Genomic DNA, 14,255 nt, shown 5'->3' with positions numbered 1-14,255 from the left:
AATCAGAATCCTGTTTCATTGGTAGAAACAGGCTTTTTTGTGATGTTTACAAAAATGCTCCATATGTAGGACGAATAATGGCCTTTAGGTGGGAGGTGTGGGTGTTTTTTTAAGTCAGCAGTTCATATAGAATGTGTTACATTAAGCCTAACAAACAGAGTATTTGTGCAATGATTTGTAGGAATGATGCATCATCAAAACGTGTGTGTGTGTGTGTGTGCGCGCGCGCTGTGTGTGTGTGTGTGTGTGTGTGTGTGTGTGTGTGTGTGTGTGTGTGTGTGTGTGTGTTGCAGGAGAGTATGATAGGAGAGGCCCAGTCCTTGGGAGAGAGGAAGAGAAAAGCTGGTGGTGTGAAAGAAATGCTGCAGGATGCAACGAAACTCACACACAAACTACACTTTCTCGTGGAGGAGGTACAGATTTTTTTTTTAGATTAAGTCAATTTTTGTGTAAAACATGTTTTCTTTATTTACCTTGTACATGCTACCTTTTCCGATACACACCTGCATGGCTCCACACACTTCAGCCCCAGCACACAGTGCCTGACATCTTTGTGTGGTTGCTAAGCAACAACAAGCGTGTTGCATATGCTCGGGTCCGAGCCAGAGACCTGCTGTTCTCCAGCAGCCGAGAGGCCAGAGGAGTCCACTGTGGCAAGATAATAACACTGTTTCTAAAGGTAAATGCACACGGACACAGAACATAAAATGTAAAAAAAGTACTTTTCAATGATGCATACATGTGTGTTTGTATGTGTGTAGCCTCCAGGGAAGCGTGTTGTAGGTTTGTCAGTCCAAGCGAAGCTGGATGTGTATCTGTGGTATGGAACCTGTTCAGACTCCAGCCACATGCTGGATAACCTACCTGCTGGGTTCAGTCCAGCCACAGGGGGCGCTGATGCCAGCAGCCCTCCTGAATACCTGCTCAGCACAGGTGACAGACACACACATTATTTCATCCTTGTCTTTCTGTGGTGACCTTTGGCATTTGTCTTTGAAATTCACACATTGCAAATGCTCACTGTTTTTGTCTTCTTTTTGACCAACAACTAGACACAGAGAAGACTGGAGGTCAATGTCAACTAAAGCATTTCTAACCGTTTTGTTGTACCACTAGTGGTAATTAAAAAAACATGTTTTGGTGATGAGGGTAAACTGATGCTTTAAAGTAAACTACATGTTCTATCGTGTGTGTGTGTGTGTGTGTGTGTGTGTGTGTGTGTGTGTGTGTGTGTGTGTGTGTGTGTGTGTGTGTTTGTGTCTCCAGAGCAGCATCAGTTCCAGCTGAGGTGTCACATGTATCAGGCTCGTGGTCTCATCGCTGCAGACAACTCAGGCCTGTCTGACCCTTTTGCTCGAGTCACCTATCTGTCACACAGCCAAACCACCAATGTATGTGTGTGTGTGTGTGTGTGTGTGTGTGTGTGTGTGTGTGTGTGTGTGTGTGTGTGTGTGTGTGTGTGTGTGTGTGTGTTCTGTCTGAATGTGTTGTTAGTCAGCTGCACATGATTAGTAGTGAAATAATGGTCTTGTTAGCAGTGTGCTAGCATTTTTGCTTTGGAATTACAGTGAACCAATGAAAAAACAGCCAGGATTTCATACGTGTTTACATATGTACTGCTACCAGGAGCTAACGTCACAGAAAACAAGCATGAGTTTGTATGTTTGATGAGTAGAGTCAGGCTTTGTTTGTAGGGTTTGAAGACATTGGGGGCTTAGTTCAGACTTGTAGTTTTTGTTCTTTTTTTTTTTTTTTTTTGGATATAGACAAGCTCCATTATGTTGCTTTTATGTGCTCTGGCACCTTATTTAGATTTAAAGTACACGTCTTAATGACTGAAAATTCACACACACACACACACACACACACACACACACACACACACACACACACACACACACACACATACATACATTTAATAATAATTTCATAATTAAAAGTGAAACTGACTTAGTGGTTTATTTTCCTGGATAGTGTCATTGGCTTTGTAAATAATATAAGTATAATAACAATAATATATTATAATAAGTGATTATAAGCAGCCTACCTTGCTGGAATGGAAGCAAGTAATGACCTGTAAGGCAGAGGGTGTAAAGTTATGGTGAACCGGGCGAGGACCTTCAGTGAGTTATACTGTGCACTGTAATTGTTCTTACTGTGAATAGTTAGTGTCTCCTGAGCTGGTCTCCAGGTCTAATTTGTTGTGTGTGTGTGTGTGTGTGTGTGTGTGTGTGTGTGTGTGTGTGTGTGTGTGTGTGTGTGTGTGTGTGTGTGTGTGCACGCGCGCGCGCTGCTATCAGGTGATCAGTCAGACTCTCAGTCCGACATGGAATCAGTGTTTGCTGATGAGCCACCTGCTGCTGGGCGGAGATCTGCAGCACATCCAGCAGGAGCCACCACGCATTCTCATTGAGGTGTACGATGACGACGCACTGGTAACACAATATAGATAGAACGATAGATAGATTAATCAAGCAATGGTTTAATCACTGTTATAGATACTCAGCTGCTAGCTGCTGACTCTGACCTCCTCTCCCTGATGTTACGTGGTCCCCTGCTGTGCACAGGGTAAGGCGGAGTATCTCGGAACCACAGTAGCAGTACCTGAGGTTCGCTTGTCCTCTGACCCTTACACACCTCCAACTCTGCAATACAGCCCGCTGCACTGTGGCAGCCAGTCAGGAGGAGACCTGCTGGCTGCATTTGAACTGCTGCAAGTCAGTCACTGACATTTCAATAAGCATTCAGTTTCAATCATGATGATGCGGGATGCAGCATGAAGCACTATGAACTATCAATGTGATGAATGTGTGTGTAGGTCCCAGAGTCTGGAGAGCAGAGTGTGCCAGTGTTAGAGGAAGAGGAAGGAGGCATCTACACGGTTCCTGCCAACATCAGACCTGTTCTCAGCACCTACAGGCTGGAGGTTTGGCTGTGTGTTTTAGGGCATTATTTAGTCTTTTTAAAAATTGAAACTATATATCTGTGACCCTGTTTTTCAAAGACTTTTTCTTGTAGAAGTTTTTTTTGTTCCATTTGGTAACTAACTAGGACTGCACGGTGGGGCAGCAGGTAGTGCACGTGCCTCACAGCAAGAAGGTCGCAGGTTCGATTCCCGGGTCGGGCCTTTCTGTGTGAAGTTTGCATGTTCTTCCCGTGCATGCGTGGGTTCTCTCCGGGCACTCCGGCTTCCTCCCACAGACCAAAAACATGCTCATTAGGTTGATTGGTGACTCTAAATTGTCCTTAGGTGTGAGTGTGAGCATGAATGGTTGTTCATCTGTATATGTTGTCCTGCGATCGACTGGTGACCAGTTCAGGGTGTATGGATGGATGGATGATTCTGATTTTATGACAGTATCTATAATGAATGCTGAAAATGAACAACAGCATGACTCGCACACTCCACTTCCACTGCCATTTTAGGAGAGAAATAGCTGACAGGTCAGAGGTACAAAGTTTGCACTGTGATGAAATGGAAATGGTCATTTCTTTTTTCTTTCAATATAACAAACAAACTTTTGACCAAATAATCCAACCCAAGCACTTAGCTTCAACTAGCCTTTGTGTGTCTGTATGTCTCTCCACCAGGTGTTATTCTGGGGTCTGAGGGAGCTGAAGAAAGTTCAGCTCCTGTCGGTTGATCGCCCACAGGTACACACACACACACACACACACACACACACACACACACACACACACACACACACACACACACACACACACACACACACTGTAGCTACTGACTCCTGGTATCATCACACACAAAACTTCATACATTTAGAGAATTTGGGTTACACAGTGGTAAAACTTCTTTGTATCTTCCTCTAAAGCATGTTGTATGTGCTTCTTTCTCACTGCAAGACAATATCATTGATGAAGCCTAATATCACAAACCACAAATTTGGCTCAAGGGGCTTTACAATCTGCACAGCGTGAAACAAGAGGGATCCATTACACCTGGGAAACAGGATCCTGATTTCAGGATTTTTACACATTAGAGGAAAGAGAGGACCTGGAGAATGTGAAACACTGAATGTGAAATAATGAAAAACTGATGGAAAATTAAATAATATAGCCCTTCTCTCTTTCTCTAGGTGTTTATAGAGTGTGCTGGTAAAACATTGCGTTCATCCGTTATTCAGAAGTACAAGTCCTACCCAAACTTCAGCATGCTGGTTGATGCCATAGAGTTGGTAAGACCAATACAGAAGTTATAGTGAATCATAACTTAAGTATAGCGTGGCGAAACATTCTCAATACAGTAAATCTTATTACTGGGGAGTCCAGGTAGCCGATTGGTCTGCAGACACTACATAGCCAAATGAGTCCAGTCACACCTGTCCACATGTAATGATATTTCAATAATACTGTGCTTCCAACTTTGTGGCAGCAGTTTGGGGAAGGCCCTTTTTTGTTTCATCATGACAATGTCCCTGTGGACAAAGCCAGGTCCATAAAGGGATGCTTTCCAGTTTGGTGTGGAAAACCTTAGCCGGCCTGCACAGAGCTCTGACCTCAACCCCATCCAACACCTTTGGGATGAACTGGAATGCTGACTGTGAGGCAAACATTATCACCTAACATCGGCGTTGGACCTCACTCATGCTCTTGTGTCTGAATGGGAACAAATCCCTGCAGCCAGGTTCCAAACTCTGTTGGTAAACTAATATAGAGCATGTTAATTCCCATGGTTTGGAATGTGATATTCAACAGTCATACAATCAAGGGTGCAATGGTCAGGTGTCCACATACTTTTGGCTGTGTAATGTACTGCATAACCAGAGCATGCCTGGATCAAGTCTGCCCAAGGAATCAGTACATTTATTGGATAATTCATGGAATATATTTTGATAACAAGTCCGACTCTATTCTATTGTCCTTTAGGAGTTACCAGAGAATGAACACCTCCATCCTCCTTTGAGTATCACTGTTGTCGATTGGCGGGCCTTTGGTCGTAGCACGCTGGTTGGAAACCGCATTATCAACAACCTCAAGACCTTCAAATACGTTCCACCTCCAGCCCTGCCTGGTTCCATACAGACACACAAACCTCCCAAGGACACACACACCCCTGGACCTGCCCTGACACCAGAGCCACAAAGCACCAAGGGTAATAAATGTGTGTATGTCTGTAGCAAACACATTTTCTATGTACATTACTGGTATTATTGATAACATTCTTATCAGAATAATTGGAAAATGATGGTGACACAGGATACAAGGATGATTCATCAGTCCTTCAGATCAGTAGACTTGGGCTTGTTTGAGCTTGTTCTTGTCCCATGGGAAGATTTATCTTTGTCTCTTGACCAATAGAACTGTCCCAGCACACTGAAGAGACCAGTGCAACTGCAGCAGTAACAAATCAGGATTTCCTGATCACTGTGGAGGATGAAGCTCCACCCCCACCCACACCTAAGCAAGAATCTAGGAAGAAAAAGGTGAAAGTTACTGCGTATATAACTACATAAATAACTCGTGGATACTTCATGTTCTCGTGGATCACATGATCCACATTCTGAATATTCTTTGCACGTGTGCATATTTTAAATCCAGGACAGCAAGACAAAGAGCACTCACAGGCATTCCACCAAGCGAAGGAGGCGGACGATCGCTGATGAATCAGCAGAGTGTGTCATTGACTGGTGGTCCAAATACTATGCTTCTGTCGAGAAACAGGTAGCTGTGATTGTTGAGTTTTCTTACCAAAGATTCAAAAATACTTTTTGAAAATAGAAACACGAACATGTATTTTTGTTCCAGGCCAGACAGCAGGACGGCTCTTCATGCCCCCAGGTCTTTGGAAAAGGTAAGAATGCCTGTCACGTGACATTAGACCTCCGTCAGCCATGTTGAACTTACTCTGAACTCAGTGTCAAAGGTCCATATCCATATGGACTGGTTCCCTGTCTACTGTTATGCGACTCAAGCCTGAAAGACAAAAATCTACGATAATATTTATCACTTTATCTAACACTTGTTGCCATTAATATGACCAACATTAAGGTCTTCCTCTTTAACTTCATTTCCACTGACTCTATGCAGTGGTCCTGAATTCCAAAACATTCGGGCCAATAGTTTAAGTGTCCCAATAGTTTTGTGTACACTACTTCTGGGAACATGAGGAAACATAAGCAGCCCAAGTGCCCCATTTATGGTAAGAACAAAAACAAAAATGTGCACCCTAACTTGGCAAAATCTCAAGACTTATTTTCTCTCTAATTTGACCCCCTGTCCACACAAAGAGACCATGAGATTTTTCTCAAAAGCTGTCTTCATAGTGGATGAATTTGAAAACATTGGCATGTGTTGCTTGAAAATCTCTCTAGGATCACTCATGCATTATGATGACTTTGCAAACATAGTGATCTGATAGATGTCTCATAACACAAAATGCTGTTTGCTAAGTACTATTTTAAGCTGTACTAGTTGTATGAAAACATTAACATTAGAATTTATAAAGGACAATGAAGAGACAAAGAGTCACAACAAAAGTCAAGGCATGCTGCTTTGTTAAGGTACAACACCGAAAAAGCCTGAGAAAGTGAGTTTAAGATCATTGTGTAAAGCTCTCTGTCCCACAACATAACTGTTTTGTTTCAGTGTGCTTATTGCAGGCAGCTGTTTTCATTGAACAAGTACTAAAAATCCACTTTACACTACCTGCACTACACTACTACACTACAGCAGGCAGACTCAGAGGCAAGCTGGTGAGCATAGTGGAGCTTTTAGCAATTAAGGAGCCAAACATTACCCTCAGAAGTTGCTGAGACCAAAACAATGCTAAAAGACAGAGAATGCTGGACTTGCAGTATATTCTGCAGGTGGTCAGCTTTGTAATCGCTTGATGGGTGAAAAAGCAACTGTTTGCTAGCGAGTTTGCCATATCAACCTGAAAGCAGCTTGTTTCTGCTGGTTCAAAGTGTATGCAACCAATACCAGTGAACCATTACCTATAAACCCCCATGAAGAGTAGTACAGGTTCCCCTCCTGACTAGATGCTGGTTGTGGTGTGCAGCTTCATGAAGAAGACGACGTTTGGTCCTGTTCTGTTCCTGTTGGTTAGGCCTTCCAGCATGTCTTCCAGGACACGTGGACCAGTACCAACTGGAAACTCTGCACACACGTCACTTTCCATCCATCCATCCATTATCTATACCGCCTATCCCTTTCGGGGTTGCGGGGGGCTGGAGCCTATCCCAGCTACAATGGGCAAGAGGCGGGGTACAACCTGAACCGGTCGCCAGCCGATTGCAGGGCCACACGTCACTTTCACTGATTCGAAATTAAGTGTATGTCAAGCTGATACGAGTAAAGAATTCAACTGCACGTTAGAGAACATTATCAATTATTAGTAATTGTGATTAGCAAAATTGTGCATTTTAGTTTCACTGCTGATGCTATCAGTTTAAGTCTGTTATGAATATTGTGAATAAACTGCTCTTAGAAAGGATTAGTCTATCATTTTTCCCCTGACCCACACACATGTTGTTGTGCATTGCAGCTTTGCCTTACCAGAGTTTGCTCAGCGATGGAATAGACTCCTTGGGTAAGGACTGGTTTCTGAGGTTCAACCCTATACATAGACAGCACCGTTGTTGAGATAGTTTAGTGTTACACTGTGTATGTACTGGATGTGTGGTTCTGTCACTTCAAGCTACCACTGTAACCCTCCAGCTTCTGCTTTTTGGCATGCTATAAGCAGCAGTGGCCTTTGATTTGATCTTAGATGGATTAATATGGTATTCTTTATGATTCAGAGGAACAGAACTGAAAGATTTCTGGCAGTGTCTGAAGTGTTTCTCTGGTGGAGATGAGGGGAATGTTAAATTACAAACATCACTCATGACTTGGAGTTTTTTATGTTGGCTGCTGTAAACCACTGTCATAACAATGCATTTAAATGTTTTTGCTTCCTCCTTACATCCATGCCAAAGTGCTCTGTGTCAGTGTTAATGACTGAAAATATGTCTTTGTTTCATCAGTCAGCCCCTCAGAGGGAGACAAGAAGAAAAAACAAAAAGCAAAAGGAACCTTGGAGCCAAACCTTGGTCTGAATCCTAGATTAGCCACACTTAAGGTAATCACTTCACAAACACTGTGCACAAACTTTTTTTTATGATCAAACCTGGTATGTTTTTGCAAACTCACACTGCATGTGATGAATTTAAAAATGGTTGGACAGCTATGATCTGAGTGGACAGTGTGATTTTCCATCCAGCATGAACTGACTATTTCCACCATCATAGGGAAAAGAAATCTTACAAATCTTTGCTATAATTAATTTACTTTTTACAAATCACACAATATATCTTGGCATTGATATGTATGTCAGAAAGAGAAATGCTCACTGCTGACAGTTTCTCTCCACAGCTGTACAACAAAGAGCTGGAGGCAGAGTTCGGGCCTTTTGACGACTGGGTGAACACATATGAGCTCTTTAGAGGGAAAGCCAATGAGGAAGAGGGGGCTACTGAGGAGAGATTTGTTGGCAAATTTAAGGTGAGATAAATAGGTTGAATGTCCTCTGTGGGTGCTACCTTGGGATCATATCTTCACGATTGATCTAATCCACTATGTGCACATGCAGGGTCGATTCTGCCTGTATAAACTGACTGAGGATGAGGACGAGGAGTGGGATGAAGCCACTGAAACTGGGCACTTCACAGTCAACAGAGGAATCCCTCCCAACTGCCCAGTCCAAGTCCTCATACGGGTGTACATTGTCTCTGTACGTTCTCATTTCTAATCATCATTTTAGAGGTTTTAAATGATCACACTAATATTCTTAAATGCTAGCAAGAAGCAAACAAATGAGGAAGAATTTTGGATGCCTAAAATTATGATTGAATAAATCATGAAAATGTAGAGTGTAGTAGCAATCAGAGCTTCCAGTTTGCTGCGTTTGCATTTCATTGGTTAATGTATACGGAAACACACTTAATGTACTCTGACCAGACTGACTGGCAGAAGTTGCTCTTTATGCATGAATCAGGAACTGCAGTCCAATCAAAAATAGTTTGTTTCCAGAATAGGAGCAGAGTGCATGTTATCACCATGCCATCCCTTTATGTAAAATCAAGTAAATGTTATGTGCATAGCACTCTAGAAATAAAATAAAACCTCGAGATAAATGTCAGCACTGAATTTAAAAGAACAAAGTGATTCTATCGCAGGAGCTTTAACAGGAACCTTTTTAGGAACTCCCAAATATTACCAGCATTCAATCAGACATACCATGGTGCATTTAGCTCGTGCTGTATAGTTTCTACCATCCAAAAAGTCCCCTCTACAGGCACAAAGCAGTATATTACAATGATTAAAATGACTTCCACCAGGATTGTTGCTTTTTGATATTGTCATTTTGTTGAGTCGAGTGGCTTCACTGAGCCCCATAGTAGTATTAGTAAAGGCCAGTGACAGTGTAATATCACATGCAAATCGGTTACTGTTAAAGCCAGGAAAAATTCATGCAAACATAGAGACACTAAGCAAATTCCACACATGCCCCCCCACTTGTATGAGGTCACTATGCCAAGGTGTTATATCATGTAATGTTCTCTCCTCTCTCTCCAGGCGTCAAACCTGCACCCAGCTGACCCGGATGGGAAGGCTGACCCTTACATTGTTCTCCGACTCGGCAAGAATGAAATCAAAGACAGAGACAACTACGTTCCTAAACAGCTGAATCCTGTGTTTGGAAGGTACATAATTGGCTGACTACAGTTTACCTCCATGTTTAAAGTAGTTAATACTCCCAATAGTTTCATGTTTTAACTTCTCATGCTGTTTTCCATCCTTTTGTCTTCCAGATCTTTTGAGATGCAGGCGACATTTCCTCAGGAGTCTCTGCTGTCTGTGGTGCTCTATGACCATGACTTGGTGGGAGGGGATGACTTCATAGGAGAGACACGCATCGACCTGGAGAACCGATTCTACAGCCGACACAGAGCCACCTGTGGACTCCCCACTGAGTACAGCCTGTAAGTCAGCTCCATGTGTTTGTGAAGTAGAGGGAGGAAATTGAGTTTGAGTTATTTTTATACTTGATTCATTTAAGTTAATTATTCATCCTGCTGGTTGGAGTAACTCTTACTTCATACCTACTTCATGTCCGTGCTCTCTTTTGATGAAGATCATTTTCACCTGAACCATTAAAGCAGGAACAAAGACTGCTGTGCTTATATGATTATGTATAATAATCACATGAAAACAAGTTACTGTGCCTCCTGTGGCCCTCTCTGTCTGTCTGTTAGTGAGGGTTATAACGCCTGGAGAGACTGTCTGAAGCCAACAGAGCTGCTGTCTAGGCTGTGCAGAGAGAACGGTCTGGATGACCCTGATTTCAGTCCAGGACGGATCACTGTGGCTGAAAAAGTTTTCACTGGAAAGACGCTCTTCATGCATGAAGGTAAAGATTAAAGACTGAACACACTACATATTGCTTTTGCTCTGATCTTGTGGTGTGTCTGTGTGTGTGTCTGTTTGTAACATTAAAGGCATGTTAACATGTCTCAGATGAACCAGTGGAATCTTATGAGCACCTGTCTCTGAAGATCCTGCACCGCTGGGCAGAGATCCCAGCTGTGGGATGCCAGCTGGTGCCAGAACACATCGAGACCAGAACTCTGTTCAACAAGGCTCGGCCCGGCATGGACCAGGTGCGTTTTAACAATAAGAAAGTGCACTCTCTGAATGTGATATGTGATAAAACCTGCTCTAAAAAAGGGTGAGACATATATATGTCGTCTGCCAGCCTCAATCTTTCAGAATAAAAGCATAATTTTTAATCCGATTTAAAAAAATTAAAAAATTATATTTCTAAAGACTTCTTTTAGGTAGTTCGTTATCCTTATCCTTATCTTTTATGAGAAAGACGAGTTTTTTGATGCTGCTACAGTTTCTCATGGCTGCCGATAGAGGAAACATCTTTTCAGCACTAATACAAGACGAGAAACAGTTCTTGATTCCTTTGCTGTGTGTGTGTGTGTGTGTGTGTGTGTGTGTGTGTGTGTGTGTGTGTGTGTGTGTGTGTGTTTGTGTAGGGTCAGGTCCAGATGTGGGTAGACATGTTTCCCATGGACTTGCCTCATCCGGGACCTTCAGTGGACATTTCACCTCGAAAACCAAAAGGGTAAGAGCTGTATCTTTCAGCACCTAAAAGCAGCATTTGCCTAAAAAGTCTTGATAGCATTTGTTTTTGAAAAGGAGCAACTAACACTCCAGTGTGTGTGTGTGTGTGTGTGTGTGTGTGTGTGTGTGTGTGTGTGTGTGTGTGTGTGTGTGTGTGTGTGTGTGTGTGTGTTCAGGTATGAGCTGCGTATTGTCATCTGGAACACAGAAGATGTGATTCTGGAGGACAGCAACTTCCTGACGGGTCAGCAGTCCAGTGACATTTACATAAAGGGGTAACTACAAGCTCTGTTCCACATGCAGATACTTGTCAGACTCAGAATTAGCTTTTAGTTCTTGTATAGAAATCTGTGATGACTTTTCCCTCCCTTTTATATCCAGACTGTGTCTAGAAAAATGTCTATGTTCACACTGCTGCTGTCCATCTTTCTCTGTAGCTGGCTGAAAGGTTTAGAGGATGATCGACAGGAGACAGACGTCCACTACAACTCTCTGACTGGAGAGGGAAACTTCAACTGGCGCTTTGTGTTCCCCTTCAGCTACCTGCCTGCTGAGAAGGTACGTACAGACAGACAGAGAGACCGATCGACCTTGAATCCTCAGCGGTTCCAGCTGTTAGGCTAGTGAAGAAAAATAACATATCTCCCATTTCCTCTCTCTCACAGGTAGTAGTGGTGAAGAAGAGAGAGAGCATTTTCTCTCTGGATAAAACAGAGCAGAAGCTTCCTGCCATCCTCAGTCTGCAGGTCTGGGACTTTGAGAGGCTCTCCTCTGATGACTTCTTAGGTGTGTGTGACTGCTTCTCCATGCGTATCTCTTTCTCTAGTTGTACATTTGAATGATTAAGTGTGCATATGTGTGTGTGTGTGTGTGTGTGTGTGTGTAGGCACGGTGGAGTTAGACCTCCATGGTTTCCCTCGGGGAGCAAAGACAGCAAAGTCATGTAAGGCAGACATGTTGACAGACTGGACGGAGAGAATCTCCATCTTCCAGCAGAAGAGATCAAGAGGCTGGTGGCCCTTCACCAAGTCTGGAGAGCTGACGGTACGTTCACTGACACTCACATGCTGTACAAGCCAATGTAAATCATACAGATTGACCAACGCTTGCTGAGACTCTGACTGGCAGGTGGGTGGTGTGCTCTGAATCCATCAGGGGAAAGTGGAGGCGGAGTTTCATCTTGTGACAGCTGAGGAGGCAGAGAAAAATCCTGTTGGCCGAGCCCGCAAGGAGCCAGAGCCGCTGCCAAAACCAAAGTAAGACAAAATCTGTTCAAAATGAGCCACAAAACCTGTTGCATGAGGCACTTGTGTGCTGGGGTCAGTAAGATGCATACACTGCAGTGTTCCTTTTTTTCAGTTGTTTGGTCTTTAAACATACAAGTATGATTGAGTTTGGAGCACCATGCTGATCTCAGTCCTGGACCAGTGTTCAGTTTGTAGCGGTGCAATTTTGACTTTATGTAGCTTGTAAATGAATATTGACATTTTGGTCAATTTGTTTATTTGTATTTTTACCAGCAGTGACATGAGAAGAGCATCATGTCTGTGGGTTTAGGGAATAGTTCAACATTTTCACCTTTCTAATTAACTTGATTTATCTTGTTTCTTTAATCCGTACAAGAGGCAAAAATGTGGTTTTCTGGGGTGTTGTGTGTCACTGTTTTCTTGACTTCACCAGAACTGCCTAACAACAGTGACGTTTAAGACATCAAGACGTTAATGCCCCACGGTTATTTTTCCACTTGAGTTTTTGTATGGATTGAACACATGAATTATTGTTGTGTTGATTATTGTGTTTAATAAATGAACAGGTGGTGGTAGAATTTTTTTCTTTTCTCTGGACATAGGGTGGGCAATTTCTATTTCCGTTTCTGGTGTTTATGCTAATCTAAGTGCTATGCTAAGATAACCAGCTGCTGGCCTTAATGTAGCCATCCATATGCAGCACAGACATGACAGTGGTATCAATCTTATCATCAAACTCTTGGACAGACAGCAAATAATGCCAATAATGCTAGCCACAACAACAACAACAACAACAACAACAACAACAACAATTATAATTGTGGCTTTGGATGTAACCATTCCTTTGAATATAAAGCACTACCTGGACTTTTTCAGCCTTCATCACTCTGCCTCCATCCAAAATGGAAAAATGGAAATTAAGCTTGAAGTTTAATACTTGCTGCACACTAAAATACTTTACAGTTTCATTTGCAGCCTGACAATCAGTCAGACATTTCAATGACAATCATGAAATAATACATGTACAAAACAGCTGTGGACCTCAGGCTTTTCACAGTCCATTAAACAGACCTGACCAATAGGTGGCAGCAAATACTTTAGGATCCAATAAGGCATCATTATAACTTCCAAAAATATCTAAGTTTATAATTTTCAGCAGTGAACATTTTTCATGCTGCTAAATGTGCTCCTGAATGAAACATTCATTTCTCCTCTCTTTCTCCCCCTCCCCCAGTCGTCCAGACACCTCCTTCTCGTGGTTTGTCAATCCATTCAAGTGTTTCTTCCACTTGGTGTGGCGAAGCTACAAGAAGTACATCATCATCATCATAGTCCTGCTCATCACAGTGCTGTTCCTCGCCCTGCTGTTCTACACACTGCCAGGAGCCATCTCTCAGAAGATAGTCAATGGATAACACACGCACACAAACACACCTAGACTCTATTCACACTGTAGTTCTGAACATCTGTTCAAAATTGTGAATGACCCTCTGTGACTGGCAATGACAGTGGATACGACAGCATATGTAATAACAGGGCAACAACAACGTTCCCATTTCAGCAGCTCCTCCAAATGTGACCACGAAAAGGCAGCCAGCAAGTTCAAAGGATGTGTGTCCTTTACATTTCCTAAGAACTACAGGGCCCATGTTTTTTTGTTTTTCTTTTCAATTGAAGTGAAAGTTCTTGACCCATTTTAAAGATTAATGTCTTTACACGAATAGGCTAAAATGGGCTTATGGCATAGAGACATAGGCACTGAGTAAAATATTGAGGCACCAACTAACACATTAGTTTATGATCTTTTCAAGGAAACTGTAGACAATAACAAAAATGTTGAATAGCATCAGACCAGGTTAGTTTTATCTAAAT

The 14,255-nt window shown here is 42.6% G+C and overlaps 1 protein-coding gene across 1 annotated transcript in view; it reads left to right on the top strand.

The window, feature by feature from the left end:
- Nucleotides 1–14,135, top strand: part of fer1l6 (fer-1 like family member 6) — a 32,044-nt gene extending 17,909 nt beyond the window's left edge. The window contains exons 19-47 of the mRNA XM_070975734.1: nucleotides 294–413; nucleotides 527–679; nucleotides 762–933; nucleotides 1,267–1,391; nucleotides 2,301–2,435; nucleotides 2,568–2,717; nucleotides 2,819–2,926; nucleotides 3,592–3,654; nucleotides 4,098–4,196; nucleotides 4,888–5,113; nucleotides 5,320–5,450; nucleotides 5,560–5,682; nucleotides 5,767–5,812; nucleotides 7,508–7,552; nucleotides 7,989–8,083; nucleotides 8,377–8,505; nucleotides 8,594–8,734; nucleotides 9,580–9,707; nucleotides 9,816–9,986; nucleotides 10,260–10,414; nucleotides 10,522–10,664; nucleotides 11,049–11,137; nucleotides 11,313–11,411; nucleotides 11,574–11,694; nucleotides 11,802–11,922; nucleotides 12,023–12,180; nucleotides 12,292–12,392; nucleotides 13,618–13,838; nucleotides 14,061–14,135. Of these exons, the coding sequence (XP_070831835.1) occupies nucleotides 294–413; nucleotides 527–679; nucleotides 762–933; nucleotides 1,267–1,391; nucleotides 2,301–2,435; nucleotides 2,568–2,717; nucleotides 2,819–2,926; nucleotides 3,592–3,654; nucleotides 4,098–4,196; nucleotides 4,888–5,113; nucleotides 5,320–5,450; nucleotides 5,560–5,682; nucleotides 5,767–5,812; nucleotides 7,508–7,552; nucleotides 7,989–8,083; nucleotides 8,377–8,505; nucleotides 8,594–8,734; nucleotides 9,580–9,707; nucleotides 9,816–9,986; nucleotides 10,260–10,414; nucleotides 10,522–10,664; nucleotides 11,049–11,137; nucleotides 11,313–11,411; nucleotides 11,574–11,694; nucleotides 11,802–11,922; nucleotides 12,023–12,180; nucleotides 12,292–12,392; nucleotides 13,618–13,798 (3,528 nt within the window). The 3' untranslated portion in view covers nucleotides 13,799–13,838; nucleotides 14,061–14,135. The remainder of the gene's footprint in view (nucleotides 1–293; nucleotides 414–526; nucleotides 680–761; nucleotides 934–1,266; nucleotides 1,392–2,300; nucleotides 2,436–2,567; nucleotides 2,718–2,818; nucleotides 2,927–3,591; nucleotides 3,655–4,097; nucleotides 4,197–4,887; nucleotides 5,114–5,319; nucleotides 5,451–5,559; nucleotides 5,683–5,766; nucleotides 5,813–7,507; nucleotides 7,553–7,988; nucleotides 8,084–8,376; nucleotides 8,506–8,593; nucleotides 8,735–9,579; nucleotides 9,708–9,815; nucleotides 9,987–10,259; nucleotides 10,415–10,521; nucleotides 10,665–11,048; nucleotides 11,138–11,312; nucleotides 11,412–11,573; nucleotides 11,695–11,801; nucleotides 11,923–12,022; nucleotides 12,181–12,291; nucleotides 12,393–13,617; nucleotides 13,839–14,060) is intronic.
- The last annotated feature ends 120 nt before the right edge of the window (nucleotides 14,136–14,255 follow it).

This window comes from Chaetodon trifascialis, chromosome 12 (assembly GCF_039877785.1).
Source record: "Chaetodon trifascialis isolate fChaTrf1 chromosome 12, fChaTrf1.hap1, whole genome shotgun sequence".
NCBI classification, from domain to species: Eukaryota; Metazoa; Chordata; class Actinopteri; order Chaetodontiformes; family Chaetodontidae; genus Chaetodon; species Chaetodon trifascialis.
Note: the sequence above shows the minus strand (reverse complement) of the source record. Positions and strands in the feature narration are given on the sequence as shown.